Here is a 15,511-nt window from a genome sequence, read left to right as displayed (position 1 = left end):
CAACTGTGCCACCCACGAGGGCTCAAATCTGAGTACGTGGCTAACTGGAAAAATCATAGATGTCAGAAAAAGCAAGCACAGCATCAAATCTTCTAATGTATCATCTGCAATAAGGCCTGTTCCATATAATGAAGCCCTGCCGATACCAGATCCCCCAAAATCATGGGATAAAAGAAGTAGTGATGAATACAGTGAAGATTCTTATGTTGCACGGTCTGTTTCAACAGATTTGGACTACCAACCAGAAAATTATAACACTTAATTAACAAGAAGAGTTGAGTGATTTAGTTCATGATTTAAACTTATGTGAAGAGCAAGCTGGTACTAGGATACTTAATCGAAAACGTCACAAAGTGTTTTGAAAATATTTCGTTATGGAACACGGTATGTGTTCTTGTAAAGATATTAGTGGTCTTCAATTTTAATGTACGGTGGAAATGCATTCCATTCAGTTCCTCCACTTCATGCTGTTGGATTGAAAGAAACATATGAATGTTAAAGATCGTGAGTTCAATAAAGTTCCATCTCTTTGCTTGGAATGTCTATGGTGATCCTAAGGTAATTGAATCACCACAGGGAGGCTTTATAAAATAAGGCCTCCCTGTTCTCTGTGTGTGTGGGAGGGTTGTGCAACAGAAAACATTATATTGTGCAGCAGTGAGAAAAGTGGGAGGAATTTTTACCGCGGACAAGTATTTTAAAATATGTTCCACTGGTTGAACCAAAAAAGGTTCTTCAACTTTTATTTATAAAACTTGGATTAATGCAGAATTTTGTGAAGGCTCTGGATAAAGAAGCAAGTGATTTCTGATACCTAACGGGAGTGTTTTCCAATTTCAAAGAAACAAAGCTGAAAGAATAAATTTCCATTGAGTCTTAAATAAAGAAACTTCTCAGAAGATGATGTATTTGAAACAGTTACAGGACTCTGAACGTTTAAAGCAGTTGAGTCTGGATTTCTTGGAAGAAGCAAAGAAAATAATTATGAATCTTTGCTGTCAATATTACCGCAATGTTATGAAGATATGGGTTGCCGAATGTCTTTGAAAATTAATTGTCTTCATTCCCAACTCAGTTTTATACCTTAAAAATTTGGATATATACATGATGCAGAAGGGGGAGCGCTTTCATAAGGACATATCCAAGATAAAAGAGCGGTACCTAGGTCTCTGGGATACTCCCATGATGGGAGATTACGGTTGGTTTCCTAAGAGGGGAAGCAAAATGGACTACAAGAAAACACTTTGAGTGGCATTTCTAAGGAAAGAGAATATACGCTTTTTTTTTGGTTGGCCAGCATAATTAATTCAAATCTCTTTCGCTTTTGGCATTATTTGTGTTCTGAACAATTATTAACTCTGTAGGAATCACAAATCCTACTATCCGTACATTCCAAGCAAAGAAATGGAACTTTATTGAACTCAAGATCTTGAACATTCATATGTTTCTTTCAATCCAACAGCATGAAGTGGAGGAATTGAATGGAATGCATTTCTGAATGGAATACTGTTCGTTCATCTGGGCTGGTATGCCCCTCTAAAACTCCTAGTCCCAACCCAAAAGAGAGTACAAGTAACTCCGGTTTAAATCAATGATTCTCTTTGCAACTAATTTAAATTAATTGCAAAATTGCAATTAATTTAAATCAAGAGTTTTGCTGTATGTCTTTTCCTACAGATATCTTAATTGGCACACGTTTTCTGAAACAGCGTCTTTCTTCCAAACCAAATCTGATACAGTCACATCGCATGAGATTATGAGAAAATACCATCAAAAATTTTGGATTTCCAACACATTCAATAGTTTATCATTAACGGCTTAAGTCTAAGTTTGTGTTCAATAGCCAATAAAAGCTGCCACAATCATGTACACAATAGGATGACCCACAATACTGTCGTCCCATTAACGCTACGTAGAAGAGGGTGGGGGAAGTTACAGGGGTGAGAATAGAATTCTACCGACTTCGAAAGAACAACAGATTGCTCACCTCCAGGTTGTAGGCACGTGGGCACAATTTCAGCCACTGTTCCGGTGCACGAGGAACGCTAGGAGGGCATAAGTTTAGAACACCCAGAAATAGTTTCTCGCCGCTGCTGCATCTTCCTACCAATATAATCTCAATCCTAGACTACTGGGAGTTCGAGAGTACCTTAAGTCTACCGTTCCAACGATTCAATAGAATTGCGTTCTGTTTGGAGACGCTCGTTAGTGTCGGACTACAAGTAATCTGCGTAGAGTCAAGAAGATATTTTCTTGATTGACCGATCCGCTTTGGGAATTTGACCTCTTGAAGGCCCCTTGGTCATTGTGGTGAGTTAAAATTATCGTTGGTAATTTTTTTTTCAGCTTTCGAGTTGGATTTTTTGTTGTGACGTCTTCCACGTGACTGTGCGTATAAAAAATACTTAATATTAATTAATTTACTTTTTCTCGTGGAACTTAATTTCAGTATTCTCTGTAGGTGAATATATATTCCTAATATTAATTATTTTATCTGTTTTGGAGCCTGGTTTTATTATTTATAAAGGATGTCATGTTCAATAATATCTAAAGATTTTATTTTCTTATGATAAAATAGAATAGAGTCCTTTAAAACGATATCGCTTGCATACATTTAGATAAGATATTTTATTTTATGATTATTATTCTCATTTTATTTTATTTTATTTGCAAATTAATAAAAGGAAAGTCTATTTTTAAGTTCGAGACAGCAGGGGATCTCTTGGCAAACTCTAAGCTTAGCTATGGACATATATGACGTTAGCGCAACCTATTGTTATAAGTTGAAAGCTTAAATGTTTAGAAAAAAATATTTAATAAATTGTCTCAATTAATAATAAACAAACTTAAGACGGACCTGCTATATCGCGATCCAATTAAATCAATTCCAATTACAATCATGATCCAATGCCCACACCGGATGGAAAAGACCCGAGTTTGGGTCCCGTCATGACATGAGGAATTTTTATGGATGCTTTTTCACAGCGTGGCTGAGTTAGTCGGTCTCAGGCGAGGGTAGCATGGTTTTTTCTCCCAGAAAAAATCGATCACAAAACACGCAATTTACAGACAGTATACACGGAGCAATATGACCTTAATAGTTGAAGCTCCCAAAACCCTATTACAACAACAACAGCATATCTACGTACCCAAACGAGTTACTTTACACTCACATAGTCGTGGAATACAATTCTGAATCACAGAATGCTCACAGAACCTGTCCAGTCAGCCACTGTTCAGATTAAGTAAGTCAAAGATCGACATCCAATGCACCACAAGGAGATGCAACAAGGAACACTGAGATAACGGTAATTCATCCCTTAGAGTATTCTGATTATGAGAGAAGACAGATGTGATGTCACAGTAGGATTGAGAAGCTAGAAGCCCACTCCGCCACAAGGAGACATAAGGATGTAACGCACCAATGGGATATGCATCCCACTGCGCCACAAATAAATGCAGCCACAGCAACCATGGATCATGTAGGGAAATTCAGGTCATATGCACCACTAGGAGATGTATAGCCATAATGGCCATTTTACTCTCACGACAGTCCAATGCACCACAAGAAGATATTTGATGGACTTTTGATATAATATTATTATATAAAGTGGCAAACTTATCTGTTTGTTTTTGGAGCCAGCACAACCAAACTTCACAGAACCTTCTCTTAATTCCAGGGGAAGGTCTATGTTCGGATCCAAATTCTGTTGTTGTAAGGGGTTAGGCGCATCAGGCTATACTGCTCTGTATATCGTGTGTGTTCTCTGGGTGGATTTGCTGTTTTCTGGACGAAAAACTCCTGTTTCCGGGGGGGGGGAGCCATAGCTCTCCTCATCTGAGACTGTTTCCCACCTCAGCCACGTTGTGAAAAAGATCCATAAAATTTCCTCGCGTCATTGACGGAATTCAAATTCAGATGTTTTCCATCCGATGTAGCACAGTGATTATACTAACTGTGCTACCCACGATGGGCTGGGATTCAAATTTTTTACCTCCAGGATACTCCCCATTTCTGGATAATTACAGTAGGTGGTAGTCGAGTTTCAGATATTTTGAAAGTTTGCTTCGAAGGTTACAAAGAATTTTACCAAGTTTTCAAGAAGAGAGGAAATTGTTATGGGCCTTTTATTGCAGGGTAGCTAAGTTAGTTTGTCTCTAGTGAGGACTGCTCAGTCCTTCTCCCAGAAAGAAAATCAGGTTTTTCATCCATTAAAACAAGCAAACCGACCACGGAATGCACACACGTTACGGATACAGTACATCGATGTTTCATAGCCTTAGCTGTACCAATTGTACCAGTCAATAATAATAAACAAACTTAAGACAGAATTATCAAAACGCCTTTGGCTTTTGAGGCAATCAAAAATTAAAACCAAGGAATTGAATTCAAAAATCATTCTACAATAGTGAAATACAATATATACAATAGTGAAAAATGTCATATACAATAGTGAAAAAATTAGCATCAAATCTTGTTATTAACTGAAGACCAAGATTTGATGCCAATAAGGAAAAAAAAGTTTAAGGTTCAGCGGTCCCAGTTTCAAACTCGGACGACTGAATTTTAAACTTTCATTATTGAAGATAGAAGCCTTTAAAACTGTTTTCTCTTTCAGGGACTGAACTCCTGAGGCTAAAGCTTGCCGACAGCCGCGAAGACTTCTCAAAACTCCTCCTTCCCCGAAGAGACGATATTCCACCCCACCAACGCTCTCGCTCCTTGTACCTTCCTGCTGGCAAGGAGGCGGTGTCAGCAGAAAGGGAGAATCTCGTCTATCCTGCAGACTACGGAGAAGTTCAAAGTGCGGCACCTCGCAGGCCCTCCATCGATCCAAGGCGACCTTCCATCGTTGATCCAAGGCGACCCTCCGTTGATCCAAGGCGCCCCTCTATTATTGACCAAATCCGCTCAAACTATCTAGATCCTGCTAGCGCCTTCAAGGTCGAAAGACGACCGTCAATAATAAGTGTTGTCAATCACTCCACCAACGAACCCGCTCATAACAATCCTAGCGTGAGGGAGCAGGTGCTGAAGGTCGAATACACTTTCCAGGAAGCTGTAAGAGATCATTTCGACCACTACGAAAAACCCATTGTCCGAACCAATCCAAAACGAACAGCAAAAGGATCTGATCTGTCATCCCCACTTGTTCCCCTCTCTCAGATCTACGGTTACGGTCCGGACTGTACCCCAGACTCCGGCGTTTCAGAAAGCATGGAAAACGAAGATATGTCTCCGACGCGGCCTGCTCGCCGCTCAACCCTCCCCACAGTTCTGAACTCTGAAAATATCCAGGTGACCTTCGCCTACGGAAGTGACAGCGAAGAGGGTGGAGAAAGTGCCCTTATGGAAGACAGTGGGCTACGACTGAGACCGGGAGGTCAGGAAGGACCCATACGGACCAGCTCCTTGTACAATCCAAACTCCAGGAGACAACCACCGTCACAGATGAACGATACGGGAAGGAGAAAGAAGAGTCTTCCAGATATTACGGCCATAGGCGATGATGTCAGAGAAAAGCTCATGACGCGGGAAGAAATTGCTGTCTTGAGTTCGCAAAGGAGAGAGCAGATTAGGAGGGATGAAGAAGAGGCACAGAGGCTGCGATTCAACCCACTGCTTTATATATTCAGTCAAGAGCTCAGGGTAAGTAGATACTTGTTTACTTTTATTTTGAGAAGATACTAATTCCTACGAGATAATCTAGTATATAACTATGTTGGGGCAGTGTTTGTTTGTCCTTTAAACAACAATTCTCACCAGGATTGTTTGATCTCAATCCTGTGTCCGTCTATAATAAAATAAACAAAAAAAGATCATAACCAGATTAATATAGCGTCCTTGATTCTAGTTAGTCTATACCAGCGCATATTTCCATGATAGCATTCAAGACTTGGATCCGCTTAGAAATCTAAGAGAAATACACATACTGTCCAAAAAAATACGAACCTCTGTATTAAGACAGACACACACACACACACACACACACACACACAGAAGAAATGCAAATAGATTCAAATAAAACGAAGTGGGGGTGATGACGTGTTGCCTCGTTGAGTTTAAAGATTGCACAGACTGCTCGACTGCAGTAATCTGAAGCCAGAATGAGGAAAGAGCGTGATCTATCAGACTTTGAAAAGGTCTTCATTGGGTGTAAGTTTAACAAGAGTCACGATTCAAGAAATGAAAAACATATCTGGTTTCTAAAACGCATCCATCTCAAAGATTTTCAATGACTGGGAAGCAAGTGGTCCTTCCACATATGAAAGGCGTACATGTGGCAGGAAAACAATATTCAAAAGCGAAGCCATCGTATTCTAAGGAGGACTATACGAAAAAATAGGACATCCAGCGTGCAGCAAATAACATTATCTGAATTCAGTCAAGCCTAGATCTGCCTTATTTCAACTCATACCATTGGCTTGGCAAAGAATTGAAGAAATTGGCCGAGAAGTTAGCGGATAGTGGAACAATGGAAGAAAAGTCATTTGGTGAGACGAATCAGGATATAATTTGTTGTGCACTGATGGTGGGTAGAGATTGTGGGGAGAATCTGACAAAGCATTGGCCCTGCTTGCCCTGTTAAGAAAACCCAAGCATCTGGAGGTGGGGAACGTTTTGTTTGCACTGACAGGGTCGGATGATACCGGTGAAAGGTCGAATATCATCCAGGGAGGAGTACATGAATTTTGTATATCTACTGCACCTTTCAGTGCTACACTTTTATCTGGGGTGATGGCCACTTTATGAATAACAATGCAACAGCGCATCGTGCTGTAATGGTAAAAGAATGGTTCGGAAAACATGGCACGGATTTCCACCATCTTTCCTGGTCCCCAACACACACTTGATCTCAATCCTGTTGAGAATATGTGGGATATACTCGAGTGAGCTATTCGGCAACGAAATCCTCTTCATTCAACTTTGTCGCACCTGGAGATATTTTGCTGAAGGAATGGGTACAATTAGACCACAACGCACTAAAACACCTTATAGGATCCATGCCAAACCGCATACTCTCTGTTATTCGAAACAAAGGAGGCCCGATTCGATTCTGAATAAAGGTTTTGGCTAGTGTGTGTATGTATCGAGACGTACTTTAGTTAGAGAAACCACAATGATTTTCAAATATATATATAATTTTTATTACAGCTAATAACGTTTCAAAGGAATTTGCAAAGGTTTCTCATCAGAGTAACTAAAGCTAAGATAAAATAATTTGACGTACACAGTGCGTTACATTCTAGACGAGTTAGCAAATAGTAATAATTTATGGTTTATAAGAAGAAAAAAAAAATATGAGGGAAAAGCAACGATTTTTATGCGCGAATCGAGAAAATTTCGTTTCTGCGCATCCACCATTCATTTCTGCACGGCTACAAATATAATATCCAGTGCTCCAGCTACAATATACAGTATATGATAGCCTGTGAGATAAAAATAATAATTGCTGAATTTCTTTGGACCAATGAAATTTGGGATGACTCAACAAATCTCTCTAAAAGATCCAAATATATATATAAAAAAAAAACTGTTTTTATTACATGCACTGAGAAGCATTTAGAAAACCTTTCCTAGGCTCAGCCGACCGGGCTAGCCGAGTGGGTAAAGTACCTGCCCGGCAACCCAAAGGTCGCGGGTTCGATTCCCGCCTCGGGCTTGGATCAAAGTACTGCAAAAACCTTGGGAGGTGCAATATGGCCACAGAAGCCGATGCGCCAACAACTACCAAATCAAAAAAAAAAAAAAAATCCTAGGCTCATTAGCATATATATGCATAATACGCCTATTGTCTTCACTATGTAGGTCCGTCTGTCCGTCCGCATGTAAATTACTCAGCTTATAGTAAATTGTTTAATTTTTAATTAGTGTCTAAGTAACAAAAAAAAAAAGCAAACCAGGATTAACCATTAAAAAGTGTACGGTATGATTAGAAATACGCATGACCAGTCAGAGAAAAAAAAATCTTTATTTTATAAAAATTTTCTTTTACTGTTGATATTATTTTTTTTTTTAGTTAAGTGCCCTTTTCATCTTCATTGGCACATATTTATGGATTTTATGGACCTCAAATAGAATACATTAATTGTATACCCCATAAAAATCAACGAACTAAATACAAATACAGTACTAAGTATACTGCAAAATGTTTCCGGGAATATATTGCAATAAACCACCCGGAGATGGAAGAAGGTAGGCTGATTTCTAGTAAAAAAAATTTAAAAATTCATACACTGAAGTGGAGTTATTACATGCGAATGGGCAGATGGACAGGCATGATAAAAACAATAGGAGCATTATACATTTCCGAATGCGGCTATAAAAGAAGAAAATGTACTTAATCAACATAGATTTTACTGAATGAGCCTGCACACACACACACACATAAATATTGTGCTATCCTTCCACACCCGTATGGAAAAAGGCCTGAGTAAAATTCCGGTCTCGACAAGAGGAAGTTGTATGCAAATTTTTTAAACTGTAGCCTGGTTTATCTGTCTAGGATAACCTAACTCGAGACACGATGGTGTTTAGTTTTCCTACTCCCAGAAACTCGGTTTTTCATCCAATAAAATAGATACACCGAACATGGAACCCAGGCAAATTACAAACAAGATGAAATTATCCCTCGTGGCCTTAATTACCTTTGGACAAATTGAAAAGTTAAAACCTACCGCTGTCATCCATATATATACCGATGAGCCAAACATTATGACCACCTACCTAATATGATGTTGATCCTCCACGTGCAACCAAAACAGCTCGTACCTGGCGAGGCATGGACGCTACAAGATTTAAAAATTTAACCACAGGGGCTCACATCTAGTGAGTACGGGCTTGGCACACCCAGGGTCCTGAGCTGGATATCATCATTCTTCTTCTTCTTCCTTGGTGATTCCCTTCTACTTCTGACTCTCTCTCTCTCTCTCTCTCTCTCTCTCTCTCTCTCTCTCTCTCTCTCTCTCTCTCTCTCTCAGGGTGACTAAGAATTTTTTTTGTTTTTGGCTGATGTAGCATAAGCTTCCTTGCACCATATGGCTATTACTAATGTGTCTTGTGGTATCTGGTACCAACACGTAACCAGCAGATCCTTTAACTCCTGTAAAGTCAGTTGTTGAGACGCCGCAGATCGGAGTTGCTGTTCTAACACAAACCACAGATGCTCGATGGGATTGATGTCTGGGGAATTTGGAGGCCAGGGCAATACCTGGAAGTCTTCCTCATGTTCCGCGAACCAGTCTCGAACAATTCGGGCAGTGTGGCATGGCGTATTATCCTGCTGAAAGACGACACAGCCAGAGGGGAAGACCGTTGCCATGAAAGAGTGTACCTGGTCAGCAATGATGTTTAGGTAGGCATGTATAGTATCCGTCAGAGAGCCCGGCACATGGATGACTGGACTCAGGGTATCCCGGCAGAACATTGCCCAAAGCATGACACCGGCTTGTTTTCGTCCCACAGTACATTCAGGCGCCATCATTTTCCCAGGTAAACGACGCACATGTACCCGGCCGTCCACATGGTGCAACAGAAAACGTGATTCATCTGACCAGACGACCTTTCAATCACTCAAGGTCCAGTTTCGATGCTCGTGTGCCCATTGTAGGCGCTGTCGCCGGTGAACCGCTGTTAGCATGGGCACTGGGAGCGGCCTGTGGCTACACAGCCCCATTTTCAGCAGGGTTCGATGTACTGTGTGTTGTGACACATTACTCCCGTCACCAGCATTCCAATTACCGGCTAGTTGCGCCACAGTTGCCCTTCTGTTGCCACGTACCATCCGGTAGAGACTTCGATGAGCCATGGTCGTCCAACACCTCGCCGGCGGTTCGTGGATTTTCCCACCTCCAACTACTTTCGGTGGTACTAACCACGGCTGACCGTGAGCATCCCACCAGCCGCGCCGTTTTGGATATGCTCTGACCCAGTCGTCCGGCCATTACAATTTGGTCTTTGTCAAACTCGTTTAAGTCTGCTGCCTTTCCCATCTCAAGAACAAGAGTAACGCTCAGTATCAGGTGTTTTTTAGGCTGTGTTCCGACCCGCGCACGCGCTGTAGTTCACCTGCAGTTGCTTCGATTTGCATAACGATTCGATGGTCAAAATGTTTTGGCTCATCGGTGTATTAGTACCATGCTTGAGATATAGTTGAGAAGACGAAAGATGAAAGAAGATACTTGTTGACAGTAGACTGGAATTTCTATAGATTCTAACTTTCAGTAAATACGTGTGAAGGGAGGTTTTCCAGGAAACGGAAGCTGAAAAGAATAAATGGGGATGAAGAAAAATTGGTTCTGTGAGTTTGAAGTTGGACAGTAAAAGTATATTGGCTGATTGTGGCACGTGTTCGGACTGATTTGGAAGAGAGAGAGAGAGAGAGAGAGAGAGAGGGAGTTATAGAAGCCAATTCAGAAGAACAGTGTCCATGGAATTATCTATAGAAAAAGCATGCAGCAGAAACAGGACGTCTATGAGACAGACAGTGGGGAGATCTTGATGAAGTCGCTTTCAATTTGTTTCCTCTCAAAGTAAAATGTTTACTTTGAGAGAGGAAAACGTTGAGCAGTTACTGTAGTTTGATTTACTAAAATGGTGGTGTGAGATAAGCAACATTTTATCTTTGTCTAATAACAAGTTAAAGGAAGATGCATTTTTTTCTTGAAAAAGATATTTCGTAACTTGTGATGTGGTGTATTTTGAGACCGCAAAATGTCTTCTTCAAGTTAGCTTATAGCGAGATAAGAGTTAATGAGCAACTCTGAAAGATGGGCTTAGAAAGTAAATAAGATAAAAGTTCTGGGTGGATGAAGAGGAAGTAGTTCTCTCTCTCCTAAGTGGAAAGACAGATGGTGGGGGGGGTGCATATTCACAAAAATAGAACCCGCTGGGTAGGCTGCAAGAAATCAGTCGACGGAATGGTACAGTAAATTATGCAGTAGCATGGTTAAAGTAGAAAACCAGGGCATTAGTGTTAGTAAGGCAAATGTATGCAAAGAAGCAGACTATTTCTGCATCAACCAAAGAAATAATAATAAGATAAAGGAGACAAACGATCAATTCCAAATTAAACTTAACCAGACGCCCTGCTTCTGCCACGTTGAGAGGCAACTGATTCCAATATTCCAGGTCATGAGATCCAGTCGTCTGTTCTTTCCTGAGATTGTATATTAAATTTTATTTTTAATTTCCCCAGGCCCTCGTGGGTAGCGCAGTTGGTAGAATCGTCGTCCTCCCCACATTCGATGTCCTGAGTTCGAATCCAGTCGATGACTGGAGGAATTTTTGTGGGCTTTTTTCACAACGTGGCTGAGTTAGTCGGTCTCAGGCGAGGGTGACCTGGTTTTCTCTCCCGGAAACTCGGGGTTTCCTCCACCAAACAGAATCCACTTCAGAACACACGCAATTTACACATACATAATACAGGGGGCAATATGGCCTTAGTCGCCGATGCTTCTATAATCCTATTACAACAACATATAAAAAGTCGGTCTCAGGAGAGAATAACAAGGTTTTTTCGCCCAGAAACTCGGGTTTTTTGTCTAGAAAAACAGACAAACAGACCATAGAACACCTGCAATTTATGGACATATTACACATGAATGAATGAAGCTTTTCTCGAGTATCCGTAATATGAATATTTTTATGAAAATATGAAGGGACCCTAACCATTAGAAACGCCACTTGCTACACTGGTCCATCCCGAAGACCCTACTATCTTTTGGTCTCCCATCTTTTAGCCAGCCTGCGATTTAGCTCAGTATCTTACCAGTAACTCCAACTTCTTCCATTTCATATAAGCGCCTCCCATGAGGGACAGTATCTAAAGTTTTACCAAAGTCTGGATACATAATGTCAAAATTGTTACCTGCATCCAACTGTTTATTGACTACATCATAGTAATTTACCATACTGGTCTGGCATGGCCTCCCCTTAACGAACCCATGCTAGGATCTATTCAAGACACCATTCTTGTCGAGATGGTTTTGAACAGCATTTTTAACCACGGACTCCATGATCTTCCCTACCACAGAAGTCAAACGCGTTGGCCTATAGTTATCCAACTCCTCTTCAACGCAAACTGTGGATTCAGGAGATATTCGTTTGCAGTCCAAACGAATCTTCCAGGAATCTAATGGCCCTCTCATTAACATTCCAACGGTTTGATATACTCATATGCAGCCTTGCCCTTCATTAACCCCAACAGATTTTCTAACAAATGCTTGTTGGAGATAATTATATCATTTTTAGCAATTATCTATCCAACAATTGCTAAACCACCACAGGTAAATTCCTAAAGTTTACGTTTCGAGAAATCGAAAAGAAGAACAAATTCATGCGTTTTAAAAGGTGAGCAACGATGAAGGTTTGTGTAAAGATATATTTTAAAGATATATTATAAAGATTGGTATTAATTGGTCTTTTCGACACTAAGCACGTGCCTTTAATTGAAACTTCGGATTTTATAGTGGCTTATAAGTAGACCATAAAATTTTCGATTATCTTTTAGTGCTTCACAAGTCGACTTATGTGCGGGAACATACGGTACATAATGAACACTTCATGGACTTAGTTACCATGGTGCAAATACAAAACAACTCAATTCTTTATTCTCCTTTCTTTTTCTCTCTTTCAGTTCTCTCTCTCTCTCTCTCTCTCTCCTCTCTCGCACTCTTTTGTATTCTTTCTTTTTTTCTTCTCCTTCGTACTGTTTCTCCCCCCCCCTCTATCTCTCTCTCTCTCTCTCTCTCTTTCTCTGTCTCTCTCTCTTTCTCTGTCTCTCTCTCTTTCACTCTGTCGCACTATTGTCTTCCTCTCTCTTTTGCACGAATTTTCATTTTCTCTTTTTTTCGATGTTTGTATCTTAACTCTTTCATTTTCACAGTATTTCTCTCTTAGTTTTCCCTCTATTTTTCGTTTGTTTACTGTCTGTATCTGCCTCTCTCTCTCTCTCTCTCTCTCTCTCTCTCTTCTCTCTCTCTCTCTCTCTCTCTCTCTCTTTTTCTTTTTTTTTGCACTATTCTCTCTCTGTCTTCCTCCGTTTATCTATGGCTTTCTCTCTCACATTCTCTCTCTCATATACGCTTTCTCTTTCTTTCGCACTATTCTCTCTATTTCTTATCTTTCTTTTGCATTCTATCTGCCTGTGTGTGTGTCTCTCTCTCTCTCTCTCTTTTTCTCTTTTTCTGTTTCTCCCTGTTCTCTCTCTCTCTCTCTCTCTCTCTCGCTTTCGTATTATTTGTCTTCCTCTTGGTGTTTCTCTGTTAGTTTTCTCTCTCTCTCTCTCTCTCTCTCTCTCTCTCTCTCTCTCTCTCTCTCTCTCTCTCTCTTTGTGTTTCTGATCTCTTTCTCTGTCTTTCTTTCTTTTGCATTCTGTCTGTGTGTCTCTCACTTTCTCTGTTTCTTTCTCTGTCTCGCTCTCTCTCTTTCTGTCTTTCGTATTCAATTTTCGTTTATTTTAATTACTGTCGCTCGTCTCTTTTTCTCTCTTACGCACTAGTTTTCTCTTTTTCTCAGTTATGTATCTTAGCTCTCTCTTTCTCTGTGTTATTATTATTAGCCGTATGGTGCGAGGAAGCCTGAGGCTCTTGCTGCACCAGCCAAAAAAAAATTTCTGAGTTAACCTGAGAGAGAGAGAGAGAGAGAGAGAGAGAGAGAGAGAGATGAGAGAGAGGAGAGAGAGAGAGAGAGAGAAAGAGAGAGAGAGAGAGAGTCAGAAGTAGAAGGAAATCACCAAGAAGGAGAAGAATGATGATATCCAGCTCAGGACCCTGGGTGTTTCTTAGTGTTCTCTCTCTCTCTCTCTCTCTCTCTCTCTCTCTTCTTGCATTCTATCTGTTTCTATGTGTGTGTGTATGTCTCTCTCGATTTCTGTTTCTTTGTTTCTCTCTTTCCGACTATTTTCTTTCTCTTTGTCTTTCGTATTATTTTTATTTCTCTTGGTGTTTCTATGTTGGTTTTTTCGGTCTCTCTATGTATCTCTTACTCTATTTTCTGTTTTTCACTCTCTCTCTTTTACTTTTTCTTTCTTTCGCACTATTTTGTAGTTTTTTCTCTGTCTATCTCTCTGTGTCTCTTTATTTTCCATTTTTTTACTTTCTCTCTTGATCTGTCTCGCTCTCTCTCTCTCTCTCTCTCTGTCCCTTTAGTACTAATTTTCTTTCTCTCTTTCCGTCTATTTTTTCTTCCTGTTGGTATTTCCATGTTAGTTTTTTCTCTGCCTGTCTCTCTCTCTCTCTGTTCTTCTCTTTCTCTCACTGACATCATCAAAACTATTTACAACGAACGCTATGCGTCCAATTAGAAAATGACTTGCTTGTCATACGATATACGCATCCATATCACAGATCTTATAAAATAAAAATCTGGTAAGTCTCTCTATGAAAAGAAACATATTTCGTTTATATCTTAACCCAACTATTCACCCCCCACCCCCCCCCAACCACTTCCACTCACACACAAATACTACTCTTTAGTTTGATCTTACAGAACACCCTGTGGCTGTTCCGCGTATCAACAGCGAAGAAACGAATCCCTTGCGAAATCAACCACAAGCTAAGAAGAAACCGCAAGACTTAATCTCCAAGGAGAAACCGTCTCTCATTCACTCACTCACTGCAGATCATTACTGTGTACTCTCGTTCGTGTTCTCACCTCCCTTCGAGGCAAATGTATCTCGTCCGAACTTCCCAGAACTTCGTTCACTCGGATTGACATCGTAATGAATACTCAGCACTGTGCTTTCCTACTCAGGTGTACAGTTCCTTACACTAAGTTGCGGTGCTTGACCTTAAACGCATGCTCTTTAGTAAGGTAAATTTTAAGGCAAAAATAAACCAAAAGGGACGATAAAATAGAAATGCTTCATGCTTAAGCATTTCAATGGGAATGATTTATGATGAAAAACGTTCTCTCTCTTTTTAGCAACCTCAGTCGCAAGATATTTCATATTTTAATTTTTGATCCATCTGTTCGTATTAGTTTGATTGCTGTTTGAAAAGTAGTGGAGCCAGGAGTTTTCTAGATCATGCTATATTACGAATTTCCAGCAGTTTATATATTGTTCTTCCCCCACCTGCTCCTTGTGTGTCAGATGAATGTAAAAAATAATACTTACAGTATCGACAGAAAGCAAACGGACGATAAAATCAAAATGCTTCATGCTTAAGTATTTGAATGTAAATGATTTCTGATGAAAAACGTTTTCCCTTTCTCTTTTTAGAAACCTCAGTCGCAAGCTATTTCATATTTTAATTTTCACCTACTTGATTATGATCCATCTCTTTGTATTAGCTTGATTGCTGTTTGAAAAGTAGTGGAGCCAGGATTCTCTAGACCCTTGCTATAGTACGGACTTCCAGCAGTTTATAGATTGTTATTTCCTCACCGAATGTGACAAATAATACAATATTGAAAAAAAGAAAAGGGGCGATAAAATAGAAATTCTTCATGCTTAAGAATTTCAACGTGAATGATGAAAAACGTTTTTTTCTCTCTCTTTTTAGCAAC

The 15,511-nt window shown here is 40.0% G+C and overlaps 1 protein-coding gene across 2 annotated transcripts in view; it reads left to right on the top strand.

Moving 5' to 3' along the window:
* LOC150082524 (junctophilin-1-like) overlaps positions 1–15,511 on the top strand; it is an 82,904-nt gene that overhangs the window by 56,297 nt on the left and 11,096 nt on the right. For both annotated transcript variants that reach the window (XM_090377532.1, XM_090377531.1), the window contains exon 5: positions 4,620–5,650. In XM_090377532.1, the coding sequence (XP_090233658.1) occupies positions 4,620–5,650 (1,031 nt within the window). The remainder of the gene's footprint in view (positions 1–4,619; positions 5,651–15,511) is intronic.

This window comes from Mastigoproctus giganteus, chromosome 7 (assembly GCF_048544385.1).
Source record: "Mastigoproctus giganteus isolate SK-2022 chromosome 7, ASM4854438v1, whole genome shotgun sequence".
In the NCBI taxonomy this organism is placed as follows: domain Eukaryota; kingdom Metazoa; phylum Arthropoda; class Arachnida; order Uropygi; family Thelyphonidae; genus Mastigoproctus; species Mastigoproctus giganteus.
Note: the sequence above shows the minus strand (reverse complement) of the source record. Positions and strands in the feature narration are given on the sequence as shown.